Source organism: Fusarium musae, chromosome 6 (genome assembly GCF_019915245.1).
Source record: "Fusarium musae strain F31 chromosome 6, whole genome shotgun sequence".
In the NCBI taxonomy this organism is placed as follows: domain Eukaryota; kingdom Fungi; phylum Ascomycota; class Sordariomycetes; order Hypocreales; family Nectriaceae; genus Fusarium; species Fusarium musae.
This window is the reverse complement of record NC_058392.1, coordinates 699,766-721,482: the sequence shown is the minus strand read 5'-3', so window position 1 is coordinate 721,482 and position 21,717 is coordinate 699,766. Positions and strand designations below refer to the sequence as shown.

General features: G+C 48.3%; 7 protein-coding genes across 7 annotated transcripts; 3 read left to right on the top strand and 4 right to left on the bottom strand.

The window, feature by feature from the left end:
* Positions 1-336: 336 nt before the first annotated feature.
* On the bottom strand, positions 337-1,431 carry DEP1 (Transcriptional regulatory protein; the record flags this gene model as incomplete). The annotated part of the gene is made up of 1 exon (XM_044825728.1): positions 337-1,431. One exon carries the CDS (start codon positions 1,429-1,431, stop codon positions 337-339), a length of 1,095 nt encoding a protein of 364 aa, XP_044678645.1.
* Positions 1,432-1,806: 375 nt separating this feature from the next.
* DEP2 (FAD-dependent monooxygenase dep2) lies at positions 1,807-3,661 on the top strand (the record flags this gene model as incomplete). Its single annotated transcript, XM_044825727.1, has 5 exons — positions 1,807-2,102; positions 2,152-2,423; positions 2,477-2,850; positions 2,906-3,308; positions 3,603-3,661. 5 exons carry the CDS (start codon positions 1,807-1,809, stop codon positions 3,659-3,661), a joined length of 1,404 nt encoding a protein of 467 aa, XP_044678644.1.
* Positions 3,662-4,045: 384 nt separating this feature from the next.
* DEP3 (Efflux pump dep3) lies at positions 4,046-6,119 on the bottom strand (the record flags this gene model as incomplete). The annotated part of the gene is made up of 7 exons (XM_044825726.1): positions 4,046-4,093; positions 4,147-4,415; positions 4,487-4,627; positions 4,672-4,831; positions 4,969-5,349; positions 5,498-5,926; positions 5,991-6,119. 7 exons carry the CDS (start codon positions 6,117-6,119, stop codon positions 4,046-4,048), a joined length of 1,557 nt encoding a protein of 518 aa, XP_044678643.1.
* Positions 6,120-9,801: 3,682 nt separating this feature from the next.
* Positions 9,802-12,814, top strand: J7337_008101 (uncharacterized protein; the record flags this gene model as incomplete). The annotated part of the gene is made up of 2 exons (XM_044825725.1): positions 9,802-10,280; positions 10,333-12,814. 2 exons carry the CDS (start codon positions 9,802-9,804, stop codon positions 12,812-12,814), a joined length of 2,961 nt encoding a protein of 986 aa, XP_044678642.1.
* Positions 12,815-12,974: 160 nt separating this feature from the next.
* DEP6 (Depudecin biosynthesis cluster-specific transcription activator dep6) lies at positions 12,975-14,430 on the bottom strand (the record flags this gene model as incomplete). Its single annotated transcript, XM_044825724.1, has 2 exons — positions 12,975-13,700; positions 13,759-14,430. The coding sequence occupies 2 exons, from the start codon at positions 14,428-14,430 to the stop codon at positions 12,975-12,977; spliced, it is 1,398 nt and encodes a 465-aa protein (XP_044678641.1).
* A 1,438-nt stretch (positions 14,431-15,868) lies between these two features.
* Positions 15,869-16,422, bottom strand: J7337_008099 (uncharacterized protein; the record flags this gene model as incomplete). Its single annotated transcript, XM_044825723.1, has 3 exons — positions 15,869-15,974; positions 16,019-16,029; positions 16,081-16,422. 3 exons carry the CDS (start codon positions 16,420-16,422, stop codon positions 15,869-15,871), a joined length of 459 nt encoding a protein of 152 aa, XP_044678640.1.
* Positions 16,423-18,559: 2,137 nt separating this feature from the next.
* Positions 18,560-19,119, top strand: J7337_008098 (uncharacterized protein; the record flags this gene model as incomplete). The annotated part of the gene is made up of 2 exons (XM_044825722.1): positions 18,560-19,009; positions 19,081-19,119. 2 exons carry the CDS (start codon positions 18,560-18,562, stop codon positions 19,117-19,119), a joined length of 489 nt encoding a protein of 162 aa, XP_044678639.1.
* Between the last annotated feature and the right edge of the window lie 2,598 nt (positions 19,120-21,717).

Genomic DNA, 21,717 nt, shown 5'->3' with positions numbered 1-21,717 from the left:
TATGTTGGAATGTTCCAAGTGTATGTTGAATCTGGATATAAAAAGCAAAGGCGCCTGGTAGTCTGAGCAGGAATTATATTGGCCCAAGTGATATCGTGAACGCTACCTTCTCGTATTTTAAGAGGCCTTGGTTGACTGATCTTCTCAGTAGCATGAATATTGGACACAAAAAGAGCCATTGATGGGTGGTTCGACTAGATAATAATCGTCTTATATATATCGTATGAGTCAGGATAGAAATAAGATCCAGCTTTTTAACAGTCCTTACTATCCCGACTTTTGTGGGAGCACTTTCGGGTATCCATTGAGAGGCAGGATCTAAGAGTATTCATCAAATCAGATCCTGGCTTCTCGGATTGCAAGCGCAAATGAACCAGCACCTCCAGGCCCGAGAACCGCTGTAGATATTGCAAGATAGACCAGTTCCTGGACCTCGTGTGGCGAGGTAGACTTATCAACCTTGAGTCCGTCCCGACGAGAGAGAAACAAGTGGACAGCCACCACCGTCGTCAGACACACAACGATCCAGTCCCATTGGGAAAACAGGTGAAGGTTTTCCAGAAGCGAGGTGTACTCTCTGGATCTTCCCTCAGTCGTCTTGAGGATCGTTCCTGGGTCAGAGAAACCCCAGGCAGGAACAAATAGCCTGGAGAGGGATGCATCGCTATCGTGGGTTCGCATTGCACGGATCATAATATAAATGTGCACAGCTGAGGCGACGGTGCCAGCAAGTATAAGTGAGGCAACGATCCACCTTTTGGCTTCTTTGCATGATGTTGGTGTGACAGGCCCTTGAGGGAGAATTGATACAAGCCCCAGATAAAAGCCAAGAATAAGGATAGGGGCAACTTGAAAAAGAGCAATCAATCCATGATGGGTTTCGTAACCATCGAAGCCCAACCATGCTGGTAGAAAGATAAGCAGCGGCTGAAGCAGAATCACCACAGCCGTCACTGGCATCGCTACCGCGTCGTACAACGGTACGCTAGAGTCGCGTAAGCGTGCCTTACTACGGCAGATTAGAAACATGTACAGTGGCAGCACAATAGCAGCGCCGTTGAAGTTGCAGAGAGCCATTGCCCACGCTGGATACCTCAGGAAGAAGGAACGCACACCGCGACGGCGAGATTCAATGAGCGTCCATAGGTTTGCGCATGCGACGACATAGTTGATGTCAAAGAACAGCAAGCGTGGGCCAGAGCTGAGCGAGTTTGTGAGGACATCGTAGAATGCTGTGACGAGAGAAAGCTGGGCGTCTAGTGGTGCAAGGCCTGTGTACGAGGAGCGGAGGGGCCTGCCGTCTGGAAAATGCTGTGTCTTTGTGAGTGTGTCGAGGCGGCGGAACATGCCTTTAAATGATGCATAACCCCAGAGACCCCATACACCCAGGGCACTGAGATAGAGGAGCTGATTTCTTGAAGTCTGAAGCATGGTATGGATTGGGGTTTGTTAATGAGCAGTTGATGATAAGATTCTTGCTAGGAAGGACGGCCAGATATCTAACTAAGTATGCATGTGTTCGTCTGTTAAACTTGTCATAGTGCGAGATTTGATGTTGCACTCGTTATTTCCTTTGGCGGATCGATGTTTTCTGGTCGGCATCCGACGGCCGCTCCCGCTTTAATGGCTACGGAGCATCACCCACAGCGCTCGGGACCGAAGCTCCGGTACTCCGTTCGGGCCCGTCTTCAACTGATCGTCGAAACGACTTTAGGGAATATCACTGGGATGAGAATTCTGGAATTTAAGGGAAATTTCTCCTCGGAAAATCCTGACTCTTTCCAGTCTCTAGCAATACTTATCGCCATGCAGAAAAACTCACAGTTCAGAGTTATCATCGTTGGTGCTGGCGTTACAGGCCTCACGCTGGCTCATTGCCTAGCCAAAGCTGGCATCGACTGGGTCCTCTTGGACAAGGGCGTAGTGGCGCCGAGCTTCGGGACTACTATCACCCTCCAGCCTCATAATTGCCGAATTCTTCACCAGTTAGGTTGCCTAGACGCCGTACTGGCCAAGTGCGATACCATGGGCGGTGCGCATTGCCGTGATCCCACCGGTAAGAGCTTTGCCTCCAACGACTTCTTTGGTGTCGTACGAAAGTTGTATGTACAACTCCCTATTAGCTGGGACTCACTCACTAACCGTGGGAAGCGCGGGTTATGATACTAGGACACTTGACCGTCAAGTATTCCTGCGTGAGCTCTACGAGCTACTACCTGATAAGTCTCAAATCTATGAAAAGGCTCGCGTCGAGGAGATAATCGAGGAGAATTCGGTTGCCCACGTCATCCTGGCTGATGGTCGTGAGTTTGTTGGTGACGTAGTAGTTGGTTCTGATGGCGTTCATTCCAAAGTCCGCGAAATCATGTGGGACAAAGCCAATGCTCTATACCCGGGTATGATCACAGTTGATGAGAAGAGAGGTAAGTATATATCATTCTATGGCAGATGTCATCAGCTACTCACGCCCTTCAAGCTATGGTCACTCAATACAATGCCATCGTAATGGCAAGCTCGCCAGTCCCTGGCATCGGTGCTCACGACATGGAAATCACCTTCAATGACAAGTACTCCTTTCTCCTTCTCTGCCAGCCAGAATGGATATCTATCATTGTGCACAGCAAGCTCCCTGAGAACCAGCAGTGTACATGGCCCACGCGCCGACGTTATACTGAAACCGATATGGAAGCGCTCGTGAGCAAGATATCTGAGCGTCCGGTCACGGATACAGTCGTATTTGGGGAATTGTGGAAGCGACGTCTGAAGGCACAAATGATATCCCTTGAAGAAGGGGTTCTGGAGCATTGGACCTTCGGCCGAATTGTCCTGGCTGGAGACGCTGTTCATAAGGTACGGGCTCCCTTGAACGATGCTCCATGTACCTTGACATGTCTAATTTATCTAGGTGACCCCCAACTCGGCTCTTGGAGGCAACACAGCGATGGAAGATGCCGTCGTAATCACGAACATGCTGCATGCTCTATTGGCTAGACATCCCAACAAAAAACCTAGTGACGTAGAGTTACATGACGCCATGCGCCAGGAGTACCAAGACACGCGAGTAGAACGTGCTCGGGCCATAGTCAAAGCTGGAGGTGCCTTGACGAGGCAGCAAGCATATGACGGATGGAAGGCATATATCACACAACGATGGCTGACGCCCATCATAGGACTTGATACATTAGCACAGAAGATTGCAGGTTTATGTGTCACAGCGCCTAAACTGAGCTTTGTCGAGTTTGAAGAGAAGAGAGGAATTATGGGATGGCAAGACACGATAGAGGCTGAGCAGAAGTATGCAATGAAAGGTAAGGCTGCGAAGAAGGAGCTAACGGGAATGACTTGGAATAATTGGAATGGTGGATTTGAAGCTGTTTTCCCGCATGTGATGGCGATAGTGGCTGCTCTGTCGTTGGCTATATGGGTATTTCATCTGATCGCCTCTCGGGATCATGTGTTTGGCTTTAGGTCGGACAGGACAGGCTTTGTTGAATTGTACAACGCGAGCTTGAGAGCTTACTGAGCTTGGAAGATTCGTGTCGCATTTAAGGTAGTAATTCAATATACATTGATGTAAGACAATTCACTACCAACAGTGGTAGTACTACCATTGATCTACCATGAGCCTGTGGGATCACGAGGTGGCCATGTTGGGGGTTAAGTGAACGCACTTGCTGTGTTAAGGCTAGCTTCTAAAGTAGGCTTCTACCCCCAAGGGTACAAAGATAACAGACACCAATGAACGCACTTGTAAGGCATTGCTGACGTCCTTGTATTCAGAGTCTATAAGTCTAAACTGTCATATTTTGGGAACAGCTAAATCTAGGCAAGTATTGAGGGCTCATCCAATACTATACATCCATCTCTTATTTCTCTTATTACAACTGATGTTTATTTTCTTGTGTGACTGTTGTTACAATTTCCCTGTCAAACAAAAAGAAACAGCAACCATCCTCCAAACAGCAAAAGTCCTTGACATTCTGACGTAGTAGATGCTCAAGCCGATCTTCTCCATCTATGATATTCCGGTAAGTCTCACCACATTTTAGGCTATCGCAGTTGGTTTGAGCTTCTTTCCCCCAAGCTTAGCTGTCTGGTGGGAGTTAGCGTCAGTCAATCAACATGTTTATGAAATAAGACACCTACAACTAGTGGACAAGCGCACACAAAACTGAGGGCAGCGGCCGCCATGAAAAAGGCCCAGATGCTCTTCATAGCACTTGCGATCTCTGGTATAACAGCGGCCTTTTCTTCTTCAGAAAGAGCTTTGAACGCAGCGCTGCTCGTGCCCGCAATCAAGTTGCCAATCTCAGTTTCAGAGGCGCTTGGCAGAGCGTTGCCCACTTTGTCAACGGCGACGTTGTGGAATAGGCTGCCACTGACAGCAAGAAAAATCACCATTCCGAGATCCTGGGCTAGAGTCAAGGTTAGCTGGAAATAACTTTGAATGGTTTGCCATGGGGATACTTGCAAATCGTCATCGCACCAACTGCGTTGGCAATTTCGTGGGTTGGGACCAGTGACTGCATGATGGCGAATCCAGCGACGATGTAGCACCCGGCTCCGGCTCCGACAAGTATGTTGTAGCCATATACCTTGCCGTTAGATGTTGTGTCATCGATGGTATCTGGAGGACGTTAGAACAGGCTAATAGAATGATTGGCCACTTACACATTAGAGCACTACCGATGAGTGCAAGAGCACTACCGCCGATGTACCAAAAAGGGATCAGTCCGTATTTTGGCATCAGGAAGCCATTTAACATCGAGACAGCAACCATAAACATGATCAAAGGCAGTAAACGAACTCCAGCCTCGAGTGCTCCATCGCCCTGAAGATATTAGTCACAAATATTTCATGACGCAGTCAGAGCCCCTACCTTGATGAACTGAAAATACAACGAGACGAAGTAAGTCATGGCCTGGATATGGTTAGTCAAAGTATTCCTTTCGATTCTTTGTGACTTACTAAGATGATGCCAGAAGATAGAAAGACCTGGAGCTGCATGTTGATAAGAATCCACTTCTTGAAGAAATGCAAGGGATACAAGCGGTTTTCCTTCGAGACTAGAGGATGTATTTTAAGTAAGACAATGAAAGCCACAAGTAGAACGCCGGTGACAGTCCAGAGTGCGATTATGGTCCCCGAGTGACATGAATAGACGACACCGCCGAAGGTGAGGGCAACGGTCAGGCAAGCAGATCCCGCCAGGAAAATGACTGCGTTGATCCAATCCACGAGGCGGAGCTTCTCTGCCAGGGTTTTGGTAGGGTTTGGATCAGTACTGGGGAATAGCAGGAAGTATGCAGGAGCAAAAACAGCGCCGATAGGAAGATTGATGTAGAATCCCTGGTTGTCAAGTCAGTTAGGATCGAGCAAAAGAAAGGAGGAAAGATACGTACCCATCTCCAGGTCGCGCTGCTTGTTGCGAATGCTCCACCAACCTAACGATGATGGTCAGCCCAGAGCCAATGGTGAGGTAGAAAATAGAGCTTACCACAGGGCCAAGGACACTGCCAATGCCCCAAACAACAGTACTTCCAGCAAGATATGCTGGCTTCTCTTGCTCGTTGGTTAGAACCGAGACGTATGTCAAGGTGCCAGAGTACATCCCAGAACCACCAATGCCAGCGATGACACGGCCGATTATGAGTACTTGAATGTTAGGCGCAGCACCGCATACAGCGCTCCCGGCTTCGAAGAGGAAGATGTTGAAGATGTAGACCCATTTGATGTTGAAGACACCATACACTTTACCCCAAAGCAGAATGAACATGGTACCCAGGGCGAAACCCGTACCGATCCATGTCATGAGCTCGAGATGGCCGAAGTCGTTGATAATACTGGGCTGGATGTTTGCAACGATAGTATTGTCGATAGCAAAGAGGAGTGTTGTCGACAGCATCGCTGCATAGGCAACGGCCCACTAAACGAAGTCATCCAATGTTAGCAAGATATCTCCAAAGGCCAAGAGTTTCGGGAGCACTCACTCTCCATCCCTGTATCCTGCGCTGTCCGGTCTCAGTGAGAGAGGCGTCGCTGCTACCAGCAAAGTCGCCGGGAGCATGCGGGCTTCTGGGTACTTCATCTGCAGGCTTCTCGGTCCTTTGATCACTCATGGTTGTGTGAATTCAGATGGGATCTTGGTACTTTGCCTGTGAGGATGATAAGGTAACACTTGGTTTGCCACACGAAAGGGGAGCATTTTTGTATAGTTCAAGCCTTGCAGCGATTTATAGAGAGCAGGACGGACACGGCGCGGACTCGGACATTGTGGGGCCATCTTCGACCGAGAATACAAGGCCTGTGATTGGCAAATGAGGATCCCACTCTCTACGCTAGTCCGTCCAACACCGAGGACGGCTACTGATTGGCTTGACTCGACTGTTATTTCTCACAGGTCTTTATCAAGAGATGGCAGTGTCTTACAACTTACAAAACAATAGATCAATGATACAAGGTTAAGAAGTCCCGAGCCGAGTCTTGGGAGACTAAGGAGCCTCATTCACGAGGCCTCCTGCTCCATGATGTTCTAGGGTAGCTAATTATTCAGGCCGGTCGCGCCAATGCCGCAGCGATTCATCACCACCAAGAGCCTCATTATGTACAGCAGGCTTCAAAATAGTATCCCTGACGGCTGATTTGACGGCACAGTCCCATGGAAAAACTTTACGCGCTCATTTCACATTATCACCAACATTCGATTTATATATCATGAAAGTCCATAAATTCCAACAACATGAGGAATGCAAATAGCCATGGAAAAGCTTATATCACAGCAGGGTCTTCGTTTCCGGCGATAAAAGTGATCATGGAAATAAATACAGCACTAGAAAGGGCATTCCAGATTCCCAGTCCCTGGGCTCGGAAGACCTGGGTCAATCAAATCGATGTGGCTTGCGCCAGTCCAATAGAGGATCTTGGCTACCACAAGCGTCACACTTTGCCTGACTTTTCTTGACTCGCGCGATCGACGGTAGCGTTAGTCTGTGGCATTCTTCCGAGCGATCAGTGGACGGCCGGGCATAAGGAGGTCGCATCACCGCAACTGAGGCTGTGCTTTGACTTTACTGGTGCCTGAATTTCGCCCGTTGATGCATCATAGATATATCCTTCATTTCGACATTTGATACGGCTCAATATTCCATGCTCCCTCTCAGTGACCAGCCAAAGCTGCTTGCTATCTGCAATCCAGAGTGCCCGAGTAGACAAGTGACATATTGCTCAACAAAGAAAGGCATTGTCTTGGATGGTGTCTATGCTTTGACACTCGGTGCTTGGCGTAATCTTCGCCCGTGGTTGTAGTGGCGAATATTGTCTCGAATGCGGCTTGGGCATTCCATGATTGGGGCCGGGTAACTCTACTCCTGCTTATTGTGGCGTACGCCATGATGTGCTAGCTTTTAGCACCGATGTTAGGTTCTGATAAGCATCACTGTGTGCCCCTTGCTGGCACCTCTTCCTGTTTTCTTGAATCTCAAATGCGTGATGTGACCGTACTTCCTGCATAGCTTCTTCCTCGAGCGACCGATTCCCGTGTACGGGATATCGCCAGTATGATATCCAGTAGGGCTGTCATGGTACGTATTTACCTTCTGGTTTTATGATTGTGAAACGCTGATCCTTCAGGGCTTCGAGTGGTCCTTCATGGCCCTCGCCTACATGACAGTCGCCTGTCGCATTTATGTCCGCGTGGTCATGAGAAAGGCACCATTGTTTTCAGCCGACTATTGGCTCATCGCTGGCTTATTGTGCTGTCAGGGTCTGCTGATCTGCGACACGATTACCTACTCCATGGATGCGATGGATAATTTCACAATAGATAATGTCGCTATTAGAAAGGTAGGCATCTAATGAAAGCACAACGTGGACGTTCTTTTTAGTTCGTCCGGGTACGAACCATCTTGTATACTTATTCCATCTTCTTTCCAGATTCGATTCGCAACAAATCATTTCTTCGACACAGGCATATACTTTCCGAAATTCAGCATCATCGCCTTCTATTTCAACCTCGTGCCGATTACGCAGCCGAAAATGCGCATTGCACTCTATTGCCTAGCTGGATTGACAGCCTCTTTCGCGGTCACCACTTTCTTCTGTGACTGGTTCTGGTGTGGGCCTGATCCTTCAGTCAACTGGTCAGAAAAAATCTTGGAAAGCTTCAGGGCACCGCTGACGGGATATGCAGGGCAAAAGGAGAGCAAGAATGTACATCCTTCACATCCATGACTCTTATGCGGCTTCTGTGGTCTATGAACTTCGTGTCTGAGGTCCTGAGTAGGTCGCGATTTGTGTGACCCGCTGAGATTTCTGCTCCGATTTCTGACCTGCACTTAGACGTTGCATACCCAATTCCCTTGCTAGCGACCCTGAAGATGACTTCAACACGTAAAAAGATTGGGCTAGCTGTTGTTTTTAGCCTGGGTGTCATTACTATCGCTGTTAGCGTTGGAAGATTTATAACCATGGTCTATGTCGATAATGCCATTTCTATATGTAAGCCATCTTAACCTCACCTCGGATCTAGCTCTGACATATCCTTAGACATCTGGGCAACTGCCGAGATCTGTATCTCTGTCGTAGTCGTAGCTCTTACGGCGGTCCGGCCTCTCCTTCGAAAGCTCACCAACCCAAAGTCTACGACCTTACTGACGAGTGAAGACCGATTTGGCAACCAAGAGATACCTTCCGATCGTTCCCGTAAACCGGGGACTTTTACTGGCGGATCGGAGGCCTACTGGCAGAGTACAGGAAAGAGCCATCCTCGGCATGCTGTGGCCATGGGCCCAGAAAGTCTAGCTGGCAGTGAGACGGAACTAAACAACATGGATGGGATGGCGCTCACGCATGATGTTACGGTCTCAAGGGAACCCAGCATTCACAGCATAGCCTGCCAGGATGCATGTATGATAAGGAACTAAAGTCAGTTCTGTCATAGATTTATAGAATTATCGAAGTAACAAACATCTGACATAAGACAACAGGTCGTTGTCGTTCATCCCCCCACAGCACCAGCCCCAACAACGCCACTTACACCCGCACAACGCACGTCAAACACCAACGCTTGGGACATTGTCGAAGGACGCTGCAACCGTCTATTCGAATGTGTGTTCATATTATTCCTCAACCTTCCGCCTGGACTCTCACGATCAATGATATAATGTGATTTAGAGATATGGCCCGTTGAACGTTAAACAGCAATATGTGGCCAAAAGAAACTCAAAGTGAGATAGTTGTATTTAATTATGAGTCTGGGTGTAGTAGACGATGAAAGAGTATTGAGGCCCTGCTGTGTTCTATCCAGTGGCTGCAACCTGTCATCCAGACCTCGGCGTCAGTGAAACAGACCTCAAGAAGCACAGCGAATAGAGTCAAGTAACCATGAGCTAAAACTCTTGCAAATATTTCAACATTCCGCTTGCTCAAGAGTGACTGCCTCTGTATCAACCGTCTTGACCCATTTCATAGACTCAAACAAAGATAAGCTCTGTGACAACAAGTCTCAGTCCCAGTATTCCCCTGCAAGTCAATCGGGCTATAAATCTTCCGACTGGGGTATAAGGCGGCTAAATGTTCTCCCAGGACCGAGCCTTGCGAGCACCTTGTGACAGAATGATCTCACCAACACTTACCACTTAACCTTTACCAAAAGCACTCACTAAAGCCAAACTAATGCAGTTCTCATGTCCCAGTGCCTGTTTCGTAATTGCTTATGTCTATTTTTAATGGAGCCATTGTTAGCTTCTGACGCTAGACACTGGAGACAGTTTGATCTCTCTCGATATACCTCCGACCATTACTATGGACCCCCTCAGCGCATTGGCCATCGCGGCCGCCGTTGTTCAGTTCGCCGAGTTTGGGGGCAAAATGCTGAAGAGAACTTGGGATAAGTACCTGATTGTCTACAAGGGCCCAGATGCCGCCTATCAAGTTGCCCAGGAGAGTTCCGATCTAACTGCGCTCACAAAAGAACTTTCCGAGTTGGCGAAAGCAGTTCAGGTTAATGCAGACGAAGTTGTAGCTGAGGGTTCTGTAGCGGAATCCCAGTTACTCAAGCTTTGTATGGAGTGCGAGAGTATTGAGGCTGAGTTCAAAACGGTTTTAAACAGGATCGACAACCGTAAAAGGCGAACTCTCAGCAAAGATGATGAGCGAGCCAAGAATAAGATTCCTCGGCTTGCCCTGGCAGGTCTTTGGGATAGGCGCAAAATTGATGATATGGAAAATCGCCTGGCGGCGCTTCAAAAGAAGATTATGAATTGCATCATATTCTGTCTCTGGTGAATATGAGCACACAGTGGACAACGATCAAATCTTTGCTAACTTACACAGGGCCGACTCAAAGAAAACAGAGAAGTGGGAATTACATTTCACACAATCATTGGATACTATCCTCGGAATCCTGGCAAGAGTTGAGAAATCAACATCAGATCAGGCTAATAGTACAAGGGACATGAAGGGTGGCAAGCTTTCTGAACCTTTGACTCCAGAGCTGGATGGCATTTGTCAGACCTTGACCTCCGAAGATGCCAACTCGAAATTTCTTGCCAGTGGAGTCAACGGGAAAACAAGAGAAGTGGTTTCCGATCTGATAAAGGCTCGCCAGTCTATCTCCCTTCGAAGGGTAGGCCAGGAGATCACCGGAGCTTTGACAAGTAGTGATTCCGCTGACGCAAAGACCATTCGGGCTGAGTTAGTGCGGTTGCTCTGGGACAAGAGATGGACCTTGGATAGCTCAATGGCCATATTTGCAGCGGACCAAGCCCACGGTAAACCAGAACTTACAGATGTCGGAAGGGATATTTCCCATGGGCTCTTCTTTGACTCCATGTACGATCGCGAAGATGCAGTGGCAAACAATTTCGAGGCTACGTACGAATGGATCTTCCAGCATGAACCTAAGAAATTAGATGGCAAGGTTCTCTGGTACAGCTTTCCAGACTGGCTTGCTGAAGAATCAAAGACACCTTATTGGATTACTGGCAAGCCTGGATCGGGAAAGTCTACCATCATGAAACTGATTGCTCGCCCTGATAGGCTCAGAACCCTCCTTCAGCCGTGGGCAAAGTCATTGCCAGTTGTCATCACGAATTATTACGCCTGGAACTCGGGCTTAAACATGCAAAAGGCTTGGGAAGGTCTCAAGAAGACTGTTTTGCATCAAGTCCTCAATCAACGCCCGAGCGCCTTGCCCATAATTGCACCAAGACGTTGGGCTTTGTTCCAGGCATTTCGAGGAGTGGCAGACTTCCCCGATTGGGAAGAATGGGAGATCAATGAGTCCTTCCAGGCCCTCATGAATGAATGTGGAAACTCAATGGCGATGGCTCTTTTTGTCGATGGCCTCGATGAGTTTGAGATACCCCCAGCCACGGTTGTTTCACATATACGCTCCATGGCTAATGACACTGCTCAAGGCATCAAGATCTGCGTTGCAAGCCGGCCGTGGACGGAATTTGAAGATGCTTTTAACGATGGCCCTATGCTTCAGATGCACCTTCTAACTGAGGATGACATGATGACATTCGTAAAGAAGAGTTTTCAAGAGAACAGAGGATATATCGAGCTGAAGAATGTTTACCCTCGTCAAGTTGCCAAGCTCACTGACGATGTAGTGCAAAAGGCAGACGGGGTATTCCTGTGGGTATCTTTCGTGGTCATGGAACTCACCGATCTGTTCACGGCAGGTGACAGTATGGCCCAGCTCCAAGAAACACTGGAGAAGTTGCCAACAAATCTTTCTTCTCTCTTTGATGCTATATGGGCTCGAATACCCCACCGTCACCTACCTGATGCCTGTGCCATGATCCGATTAGCAAGGAGTGCATATGGACCCTTACCGTGGCTTTTGATGTGGCTAGCTGATGAGTCTCGATCGACAGAAGTCGACTCCAGCGCCATGTCTCCAGAAGCGAAATACCACGCCAAGAGAGGACTCAAACGCAGACTTGCCACGCGTACTCGAGGCATATTGGAACTCAGCGGGGCCGCCCAAGAAGTCGTCAACTTTGCTCATCGGACGACGAGGGACTGGGTGAAGCAAGAGCACATATGGGAGGAGTTGTGTGCTTCGTGCCAGAGCAATTTCGATCCACATCTAGTCTTGCTGCAAGCCGAAACCCTCTTGATGTTTGACAGTGAAACCACTTCAGACTATCCACCAAGCCACTTCTGGCTAGCTATCATGAGAGCCTTATGGTACGCTAGCCAAGTCTCAGATGATAGCTCACAGGACAAGTTGGGAGCTCTGATTCAAACACTAGATACATTGGATAGGGCTGCTTCGGAGGCTTTTTGGAGGGCTCAAGACGCCTGGCCGACAGTCTACCGACTCCAAAGTCCAGGGATGCACTGGTCATCAGTTCAAGACGTGTTTGACCACAGACGAGGGCTCCCCAACACATTCCTGGGCCTGGCGGCTCAATTCTCCATTCTCCCCTACTTAGAGTCCAGACTACACACGCGGAGGAGTTTCCTCCAACAATGGAATCCCAAGGACGGGATAGGTCTCTTAGAAAATGCAGTTTTTGGTTACAAGTACTACATGGCCGAGAACTTCGACCCCCCTAATGGATTACCAACCATCAGTCGCAATCAAAGGCTGGCTGCAGTTCAGTTCCTGCTGGATCGTGGTCTCCGACAAACGAAAGGCCATTCTAGGCACCAACAAATTTCCATTCGCGATGAGCTAAGGTGCCTGGCAGGTGAACAAGGTCAAGATACAACTTATTACTTGGAGGTGATCAGGTGCCTAGATTATGCAAGCCTGTTGCAGTCTACTTTTCGTCGTTTCAAATCGGTCCTTCATAAATAAGTGTTGAACTACTATCAATATCACGAGATCAAATGGCTTGCGTTGGCAGGCGCCAGCTGCAAAAAGGCCTAGCTATGGTATCTCCATCAATTTGATGCTACGTCTGCTTCAAAATGGCGTACAAACAATATTACAAAAAGCCCGAGAAAATCCCTGCTCGTCATAATGTAAGCGAGTTGAAACTATTCCTTTCTTCCCATTCCTGAAGCCTCTTCTCAACGTGCGCGACGCTACGATGCCAATGTCCGCCTGACTCCTCAATGTGGTCTAGAGCAGAAAACAGTAATCTCGACGATGCAACAACGCCATCAATTCCTTCCCGGCTACCACCGTTCAGCAACTCACGATGTAATGCTTTCAAAGCCATAGTAAGCGGCCACGCGATGAAAATGGCCTGCAGCATAATAATATCGCTTTCGGTCTTCCCAGGCGAGGGAAGATTGAGACGCACTGCGGTCGATATCTGGAAAGCAGCTGCCGTGGCACGACGTTGGCTTTCAGCGGTCATCAGCCGTGGCAGACCTTTCTCTTCACTGCGAGCAATAGCCGACTCATGGGAGAAGATTTCAGTTGCTCGGAGGTTCATATACAGACTGAAGGCGACGGGGTCCTCTCGGATAGAAGTAGCGTTGAGGTGGCGTTTCAGCATCCCGAAAAGGACGTCTGTCTTCTTCACAAGATCACAGTACCTATCCCAGAAGCTCCCTGAAGTCCGCTTTTGCCCGTGGTCAAAACAGCGCAGGGCCAGCTCTACCATCAGGACGCATCCTGCATAGGATGAGATCTCGGTACTGGGCTCGAGCTCTATATCTGAGAGATAGGGCATCTTGAGCGGGACTAGATCTGATCTCAGCAGGCCAGGTGATGGGAGGTTGATGTAAAATTTCTGCATGGTTTGAGGTTAGCGCCGAGGCACCCAAGAGAGTTGATCAGGGTTCTTTTACCTTTATATCGCTGAGCATACATTGCCATCCAGTACGTGTTTTGACGTAACTGAGCAATATGTACAAAGCCCAGAAGGTCCTTCTTCGTTCCTCCAGAAGAACTTGATCAGTCGTTTCAGGCAGGCTCAGTCCAGAGCCATCATGGCTTTGAGAGTCCTGAAGCCCATCGCCTTCACTTCGCTTGTCCATGTAGGGCAGTCCAAGCAGCCTGGATAACATAACAGCACGTCCTAGGGTCATCCAGCTCCTCTCAAGCTTCCCAGCCATAGCCTCATATCTTCCGATGAAGAGTAGGGCCTGCAACAAGTTGAGCTCGTTCAACTGGCCATCTCGCTCGCACTTTTCTGCATAGTTTCTCGCTAGTACATAGCAGGCAGACTCTTTGCTTTGGGAAGTGGAAGAATGAGCGCATCCAGCGAGTGCAACTGCATAAATGAGAGCGCTTATAGCAAGACCGCTTCCCATCGATTCCGCCGCAAAGCGATCTTGGTTCAAGAAGGGAAAGGAGAAGTAAATGGATTCAAAGTAGTACTTGTGCAGTGAGTTTAGTTCAGCGTGCGAGATTTCCTCTTCGGTGCCGCTGTGAGCCAGAGATCGCGGCGATAGGCGAGTGAGGAATATGTTATCCAGCGGTTCCAGAGCTGTCAGCTGATTGCACCAATCGAAAGCCATATTGGAGTCAGCTCCTGGGTTAAACAGATCAATATCTAGCATGGATGAGCTATTAGTCGGCAGATCGATAGCCGTACCCATGTTTCGGTGGCTCTTTAGCTCCATGGGGTTGCGGCCAGTGGACGGACCTACAGATCCGGGGACACTGGATACACGTGATGATGCTGTAGTCCCAAGATGGTACTGGGTGCTGTTGTCTGGCGTGATAGAGCCCAGGCCCTCTGGCCAACGTGATGGCAAAACGGGTGCAGTGGTGGTCGACGGTGGCTGCAAATGGGAGGTCACGGAACCCGTTCTCGGCCGCGGGTTCTCCAGAGCGAGCTGCGCTTCGGTCTTGGCTAATCGCTCCTGGAGCTCCTGCAGCTGTTTATCGCGAGTACGACGCTGTGAAATCGGGCTGTACCCGCAAGGTTGGTTGAGCCGGTCACATCGTCTTTGCGGGACATAGGCCAAAGCGTCAGCTCCACATTTTGATCATATGTACAGTCACCTTTGTTCTAGTGGAAAAGATACGGCGATGGGCTGCCCTGGACTGCATGTGTCTAGGATGGGATGGAACAAACCTGCACTTTGGCAAAGCCCTATCACACCGGACTTTTCGCTCTCTGCTTCGTCGAATCGAGTCGTCAGTTTAGCTGTCGAAAATGGCACACAGTGCATATCAATGCGGGGATGGGCTTGTTTTGACTTGACCTACCTGCAAATCTCGCATGCGTGACGGGCAGTAAAAGGAGAGCCGCCAGACGAGGATGGCCTGATCATCGCATATGAAGTCGACGGACGTAGACAAACTGGGTCGATGTGCGCATCCAAATCAACCTGGCATAGTCGTGAGTAAGAATGTGAGATGAGTCTTTTGACATTAGTGAGGGGAAAAGCAACATAAGCAAGATTGCGATATGCAACAAACAAACGGCGACTGACATGAAGATGAAAAGAGCAATTAGCGGACCTGGGCTCCCTTATCGATACCTACTGCAGGGGCCGTGCGCGCCGTCCGTCTTGGCTTTACGCTTCATTCAAGCATAACAAAGCTCCGTTGATAAGCGACATACAGCTAAAAATAGATCGAGATGTAAGCTGAGCCAAGCCGGTTGAATATCTCCTAAAGTTTTCCTATCTATCTATCATCGAAATAATTGTAACCAAAGGAATGTGAAGATGACATATAATAGCATCAGTTGGCCATTCCCCTACTCAAAGGTAGCCTCACTGCCTAAGAGAATTTAACCTGCAATACACAACTCAATCACCTCCAGTAGAAGATCAAAATGAAGGCTTGGCTGCAAGCTTCTTTTGTTGAGATAACACATCTGCTAAGGCTTCCTTTAAAAGTGATAGACTTCTTCTATCATGCATCCCACAAAGTTGTTCTATTAGGAGAGGAGAGCCAAGCCCGTTCTCGAGAAGTATCCAAGCCTCACGCAAAAGTTTGCTCTCAGTTGAACGAGAAATAACCATTGACCTGATAAAGCTGACCGTTGGCCTCCCACGATCCACTCAACTGCTTCGAGCCACCCTTGGGGCACTGGTTGATAATGTCCCTAGAGAAATTAGACAAGTCAGATGTAAATATTGAATCACATACTCAGTAGCGTCCTATCGTAATACCAATCAGCATAGTCTACCATGTAAGGTTGAAATACGTACCCAGCAATCCTTAAATCCCTTCTTGCCACCAGTGTTCTTGCGCTTCATCTCGACATTTAGGATAGTGTCAACACCAAGACCCTTGACAGTGAAAGATCCAGAGGTAGTGCAAGCCTCCTGGTAAGCACAGCCCGAGTTGCTGCACATTCTCTCACGAGCATCCCAGTAGGCTGTGATGAACCTTCCAACGTCCTTGTTACCGTTGCCGAAGCAGTCTGCCGCCAGGGCTGATGTGGCGAAGACGGTGAGGGCGTAGAGGTTGATGAGCTGCATTGCATAGGAGTCGTTGAGGGCTTTGAAGTTGAGTCTTGAGAAGCTTGGGCTATTGTGGTTTGATGGCATGTCCAGTTGGTTTTATACTTGATGATGTATGGCAGTCGGGCTGTCGGTGATTGAATTTGATGCTATTTCTACCATACGAGTTTTCGCTTCTTCTTCGTGCATACATCCGACGGTGCGTTTCTTCCGCACCATCCTATTTAAGAAGAGTGCATTATCGTTCCCATGATTTTGACTGCTCTAGAATGGCGTAAGCTATGCCGGCTGAAAAAGTTATTGATCCACTACTACCATCCAGTCGGCCGCCTCACAGATATGTAATTTCTATTGGCCTCATTGATGTATGGTTAATTACCTCATGCATCATAGGTCCACAGTGACCAAGCAATTATCATTGAGAGATAATCTCAATGCAATCGGTCTAAGCACTTAGTAAGAATCACTCAATTTATACACATGGTAAGACACCATTAGTTGATACTTAAACCCTACGACGTCTCAACGACAGATACCAAGCGAACATGCTGGAACCCCCATTTAATTCCAGTTTTTGGAACTAGTCTTTAATTTCTCGCTCGTCCATCTCACCTACCTTTCATATTGTGGCATACCAACCTTTCACCTTTACTAGACTTTGTGACTATGAGCTGCCTGTGTCTTTTCCAGTCTCACTGCATTGATACGAGCCGGGAGTAAACTGGTCTTGAAACCAAGACTGGGTTAAATACCCTAGCCTAGCTTGTATTGTAATGTAATTCTATTGCTCTGCTGCTGATTCAAATGCATCTCGCATCACTATTAACTTTCTGGATATCCTAGCATTAGCTAAACAAAAAAAAAAAAAAAACATAGCAGAGGGAAGTGCTCTGTGGATTTACTATCAACTTGTCTTGCTCCTTTAATTCACGTGATATTCCGTTGAGTAATTACTGATATCCTTCTCATACACCTCCTCATTGGACGCGGTAATGCGCAATTGCGCGCGCAAGGCAACCGAACCCAAATTGGTGGCTTTTCTGCCTAATTGCGGCCCGGCTGCGGTAAGCCAACCATATCAACGCAAAGGGACTTGGTGCACCATCTCGCAACCGAGACTTACCCACAAGGCCTCCTCGTAAGGCGTCCCCCGCTGATTTCAAACCTCACTTTTTGCCTCTCACTGAATGGCGTGTCGCATTTCTCAACGTCGACTACGGCATCCCACGAGCAATTCCGTGCCTCACTGCCAGTCCCGTCCGCTCTAAGACATAGCTTTCATACTGCAGCCGATGCCAAAGGGCTACGGATCCGCATGTCTATGATAGTCCATTCGCCTCACGGGCGCAGTCGGCGCAGTCGCTTTGCCTCGACTGTTGCCAAGCCTTGTCAACGGTCCAAAAGTTTGAAATCGCATCGCGATGTTATTTCCCATGTCGAGAAAGGCCAAGGGCAGTCTGTTCAGCATAACTGCAACGGTCCCGTCAATACAGCGTTCACTCCATGGGGTTCATATGGTGGCGACACTCGTTGGGCAACAGAGCTGTCAGCAACGCGTGGTGCCCCCATTCCTAGATACTTCGAGGTCGTCGCGCTGGATATATTTCTGCAGACCGCATACTGTTTGTTAAACCTCTCGCATATTGCTCTTCACTTTCCGTCGGGCCATAACGCGTTATTACTGGAATGGCTGGACGCGTACTGTGACACGCACCAAGTCTATTTCCTGCGCCACATCGCTTTGACGAACAACCTGCCCAAGCATGGTCTGGTACCATCTGTTCATATGCTAAGATCGGATCAAGTCAAACACGCAGAGACGGGGAAAGCATTCCTAGTCCAGAGGCAGGCTGTTTCTAAATACAATACCCTTTGGGGACATAGAGGTTCCCAATACCCAGATTTGGATAGCTTACAACATCCTTTCGTGCTGGCTTCCTACCACCAAGCCAAGTTGGCTCATATGGTGGATAAAGCGAACGGAGACATAAACCGCTTGCAGAAAGGTCAACTCCTGCAAGTATCGGGTTACCACCGGGTCAGAATGCATTGCTTGAGTCCACGGGGCAAGTCAAAACACAAACTTGGGTGCGAGAGGAAGATTGGCTTAGGAAGACCTTGTACCTTGAACAAGGTACGTACGGTTCGCTTTAGAGGCACCTTGATTGAGAATGAAAGCATCTATTTGAATGACCAAGACAAAGAGAGGCTTCTGTACCTCAAAATGGAAATCGATGTGTTGGGCAAAGCTTTGAACTTCAGAAATTTCAAGTCTCTCAAGGCTAAAACAGTCCTTCAGAGCAATACGCTCTTAATGCTTGCCAAATATATGGTCAAAGGAAGAAATTCCAACAAGGTGGAGCAAGAAGGCGAATTGGGATCACCGCAAGAGGGCCCAAGCTCAAAAAAAGACCAGGCAGAACAGCTGCGGGACGCTGCCAAACGCCAGGAACGGTCAAAAGCCTCTGCTGGAAAGAAGAGATCAACAGGTTCCGCAGGGCACCCCAACGATGAGGATGATCTGAATGACCCGGGTAAAGATGGTGATCCATCTCGGAAACGCAGCAAGAAGCGTGCCAATGAAAGTGGTTTGAAATTTGCATGCCCGTTCTTTAAACACGACCCCGAACGATACAAAACTACGCGCTCCTGCATGGGGCCGGGGTGGACAAATGTGCACCGAGTCAAGTAATAATGTCCTTTGAATGCTGCTTATAGCTCAGGCTAACCAAGATCCACTCACAGAGAACACATCTTCAGGTCACACTGCGAACCGCCATATAAATGTTTTAGATGTCATTCTGCGTTCAAAACTGAGAATGAATTAAGCGGCCATCAACGGCAAGCGGTCCCATGTAAAATCTATGTTCCCGAGTCCCAGGATCGGTATGGGCTCTCTACAATCAACATAGAGACAGAGAGGCGTTTAAGATCTAGGAAAACAATCAAGTCTTTGACAGAAGAGGAAAAGTGGTTCAACATGTACCATATCATTTTCCCTGACCACTCACCACCCTCAAGCCCTTGTATGCTACCTATGGTTCATACTTTGTTTCTTCAACTGACCCATTTCCCTTAGACCATTCTGAAACCGAGGACATGGCCCAGTTTTTGCATCAATCCGCTGGGCCAATATTCCGACAGGAGCTCCGTGCAAGACTCGAAACGGTGCTTGCAGATTCGCTTGGGGATTCGTTCTCAAGAATCGTTGATGATATAGTCCATCATGCCTTCGCATCTTGGACAAGTGCTCTTCTCAATAGCCGCGATATAGACGGGAAGGACACCGAAACCTCTAAAAGTCCGCTTCCAGCCGAAACTTTTGACAACGGGTTTTCCGCAAGCACGAGCGTGGCCAACTGTTTTGATGCTGTGTCTTCTAACGCTAAACTACCGAACGAGTTGGAATTTTTGCCCCAGGCCGTAAACGACACTGCATTGAACCATTCAACCGTAGCTGATTCGTGTCACGCGGACTTGTTTTCAACTACTAGTCAACCCTCAATTGACTCGAGCTCGAGCATCAAGGGCCCGAGTTGTTCTCTGGGGTCTGGTGAAGATACTGATAATGAAAAGGCTTCTGTCCCTATTTCTCATCTGGATTATGAAGACCAGCTGAAAGTAGGAACAGATGGCCCAAGACGGACGATATTGAAAGAGCCAGTTATTCCTCATTGTCCTAATGCCTCACAATCAATAGTTCATGAAAGGCCAAGCGGGTACATCTATGGTAATGGTTGTCTTCATGGTGCTGGCGATTCATCTCACAAATACCGTGAGAGCTACCAGGGGGGCGATCAGGAGAATGATTCTGGGGATCTCATCCCCTCTGGCTTCGGTTTATGGGACTCGAGTGCACTTGGCGATTCACCTTTATCGTGGTTCTGGTCGACTGAGTCAATGTAGGTGCATTTCTAGCTAAATTAGAGATTCACAATGGATTGTCAATTCAAGGTTAATGGCAGCCGTGGCTGTAACTCGTCATGCAGGAGGGAACTGCTGTTTGATCGAGTGGAAGGCAAACAACTTTGCTCAGATACGTACAATAGCTGCTTTAGGGAAAGATGTATTAAACTGCATCTTGGAACTTAGAACCTCAGAAACTATATTTACAACGTTTTGGTCAAACTTTATTAAACTTGATTATTAGCAAGTTATACAAAATATATTAATAGACTTAGTAAAGTATTATCATTCTTCATACTAAATTTAATAGAGATTAAGGCTCTTCTAATCCTTTTTATCACTCTCTGCTGTGCGTGCTATATATATAGATAGTAACTTCTTAAGCAGTAGATATCTCGTTGAACTATTCCAAACTTTGAATATTATTATCTGGTATCTTATTGTGATAGTAGAATCTGTCAACTTCCTTTCCAAAGCAATTCTGGCACAGCAGGGATTCCAGATTACAGTCGCAATCCGGCATATCAATAGCCGCGTCAGTGTTTGGAATGGAGTCTTGCTGAGTCGCTGATGTCGCGACAACCGAGCCATTATCGTAAGTTAGCTCGGATAGCGGCAGCCCCCGTTGAGAGCCAGGCAAGAGGACAGCGTTTTGTTGATGCATGGTGGTAACTAGCTGCGACCATCTGGGGATCCGGTAACGCACCAGTCCTACTGACGACTTCGTAGAAGGTAGGGTACAATTGACAAAAGTTGTGTGCCATGTCGTGGGATTGGATTTCCATGCCCATTGTTTGGTGGTTGGCAAATGCAGTCCCCAATACCTCAATGAAACCGCGCGTAGGGTGTTGCGTAAGGGCGAGAAGCTGGCCTGGGCAAGGAAGGTAGGGTGCTGGGATATTCTCATGATTTGGGTAGGCTTGCTTGAACATCCTTATCCAGGTCTCTGCCAGTGCAGCCGTACCACCACCCCTTCTCTTTCGCACCTTGACGATGTCCTTGATCTTATCAGAGAGACAGTGAGCGGGAATCTCGCATGGCTTGGCGCACTGGACAGATTGGCACTCGTGGATGTCTTTCAAATGGCGTCTGCTATCTAGTCAGATTCAGATGTGCGGCCGGGAGAGGTTTGGGCTTGTTAGGTACCGAAGGTGCTTTAGATCAATTTCCCCATTGATACACGATTTCTCGATTGGAAAGCCCGTTGATCCCGCAGAGCTCGGGAAGATGACGCAGGCTAGACGATTGAAGCCTCCCGGGTTGGGATTTTCCGTCATTGCTTTGATCCCAGGCCGTAATATAGGCAATTAAGTGATGAATAAAGGATAATGAGGCGATGGTGACAACGGAGAGGGACTGGGAGGCGGGGTGATTGTCGAGGTCGAGTGCAGAAGCATCCCAACGCGCCCAAGCGAGCAGAAGTGGGAACCAGGCAACAAGGCAATCATGCACGCTGTCAGCAGTGGCTGAGATTGC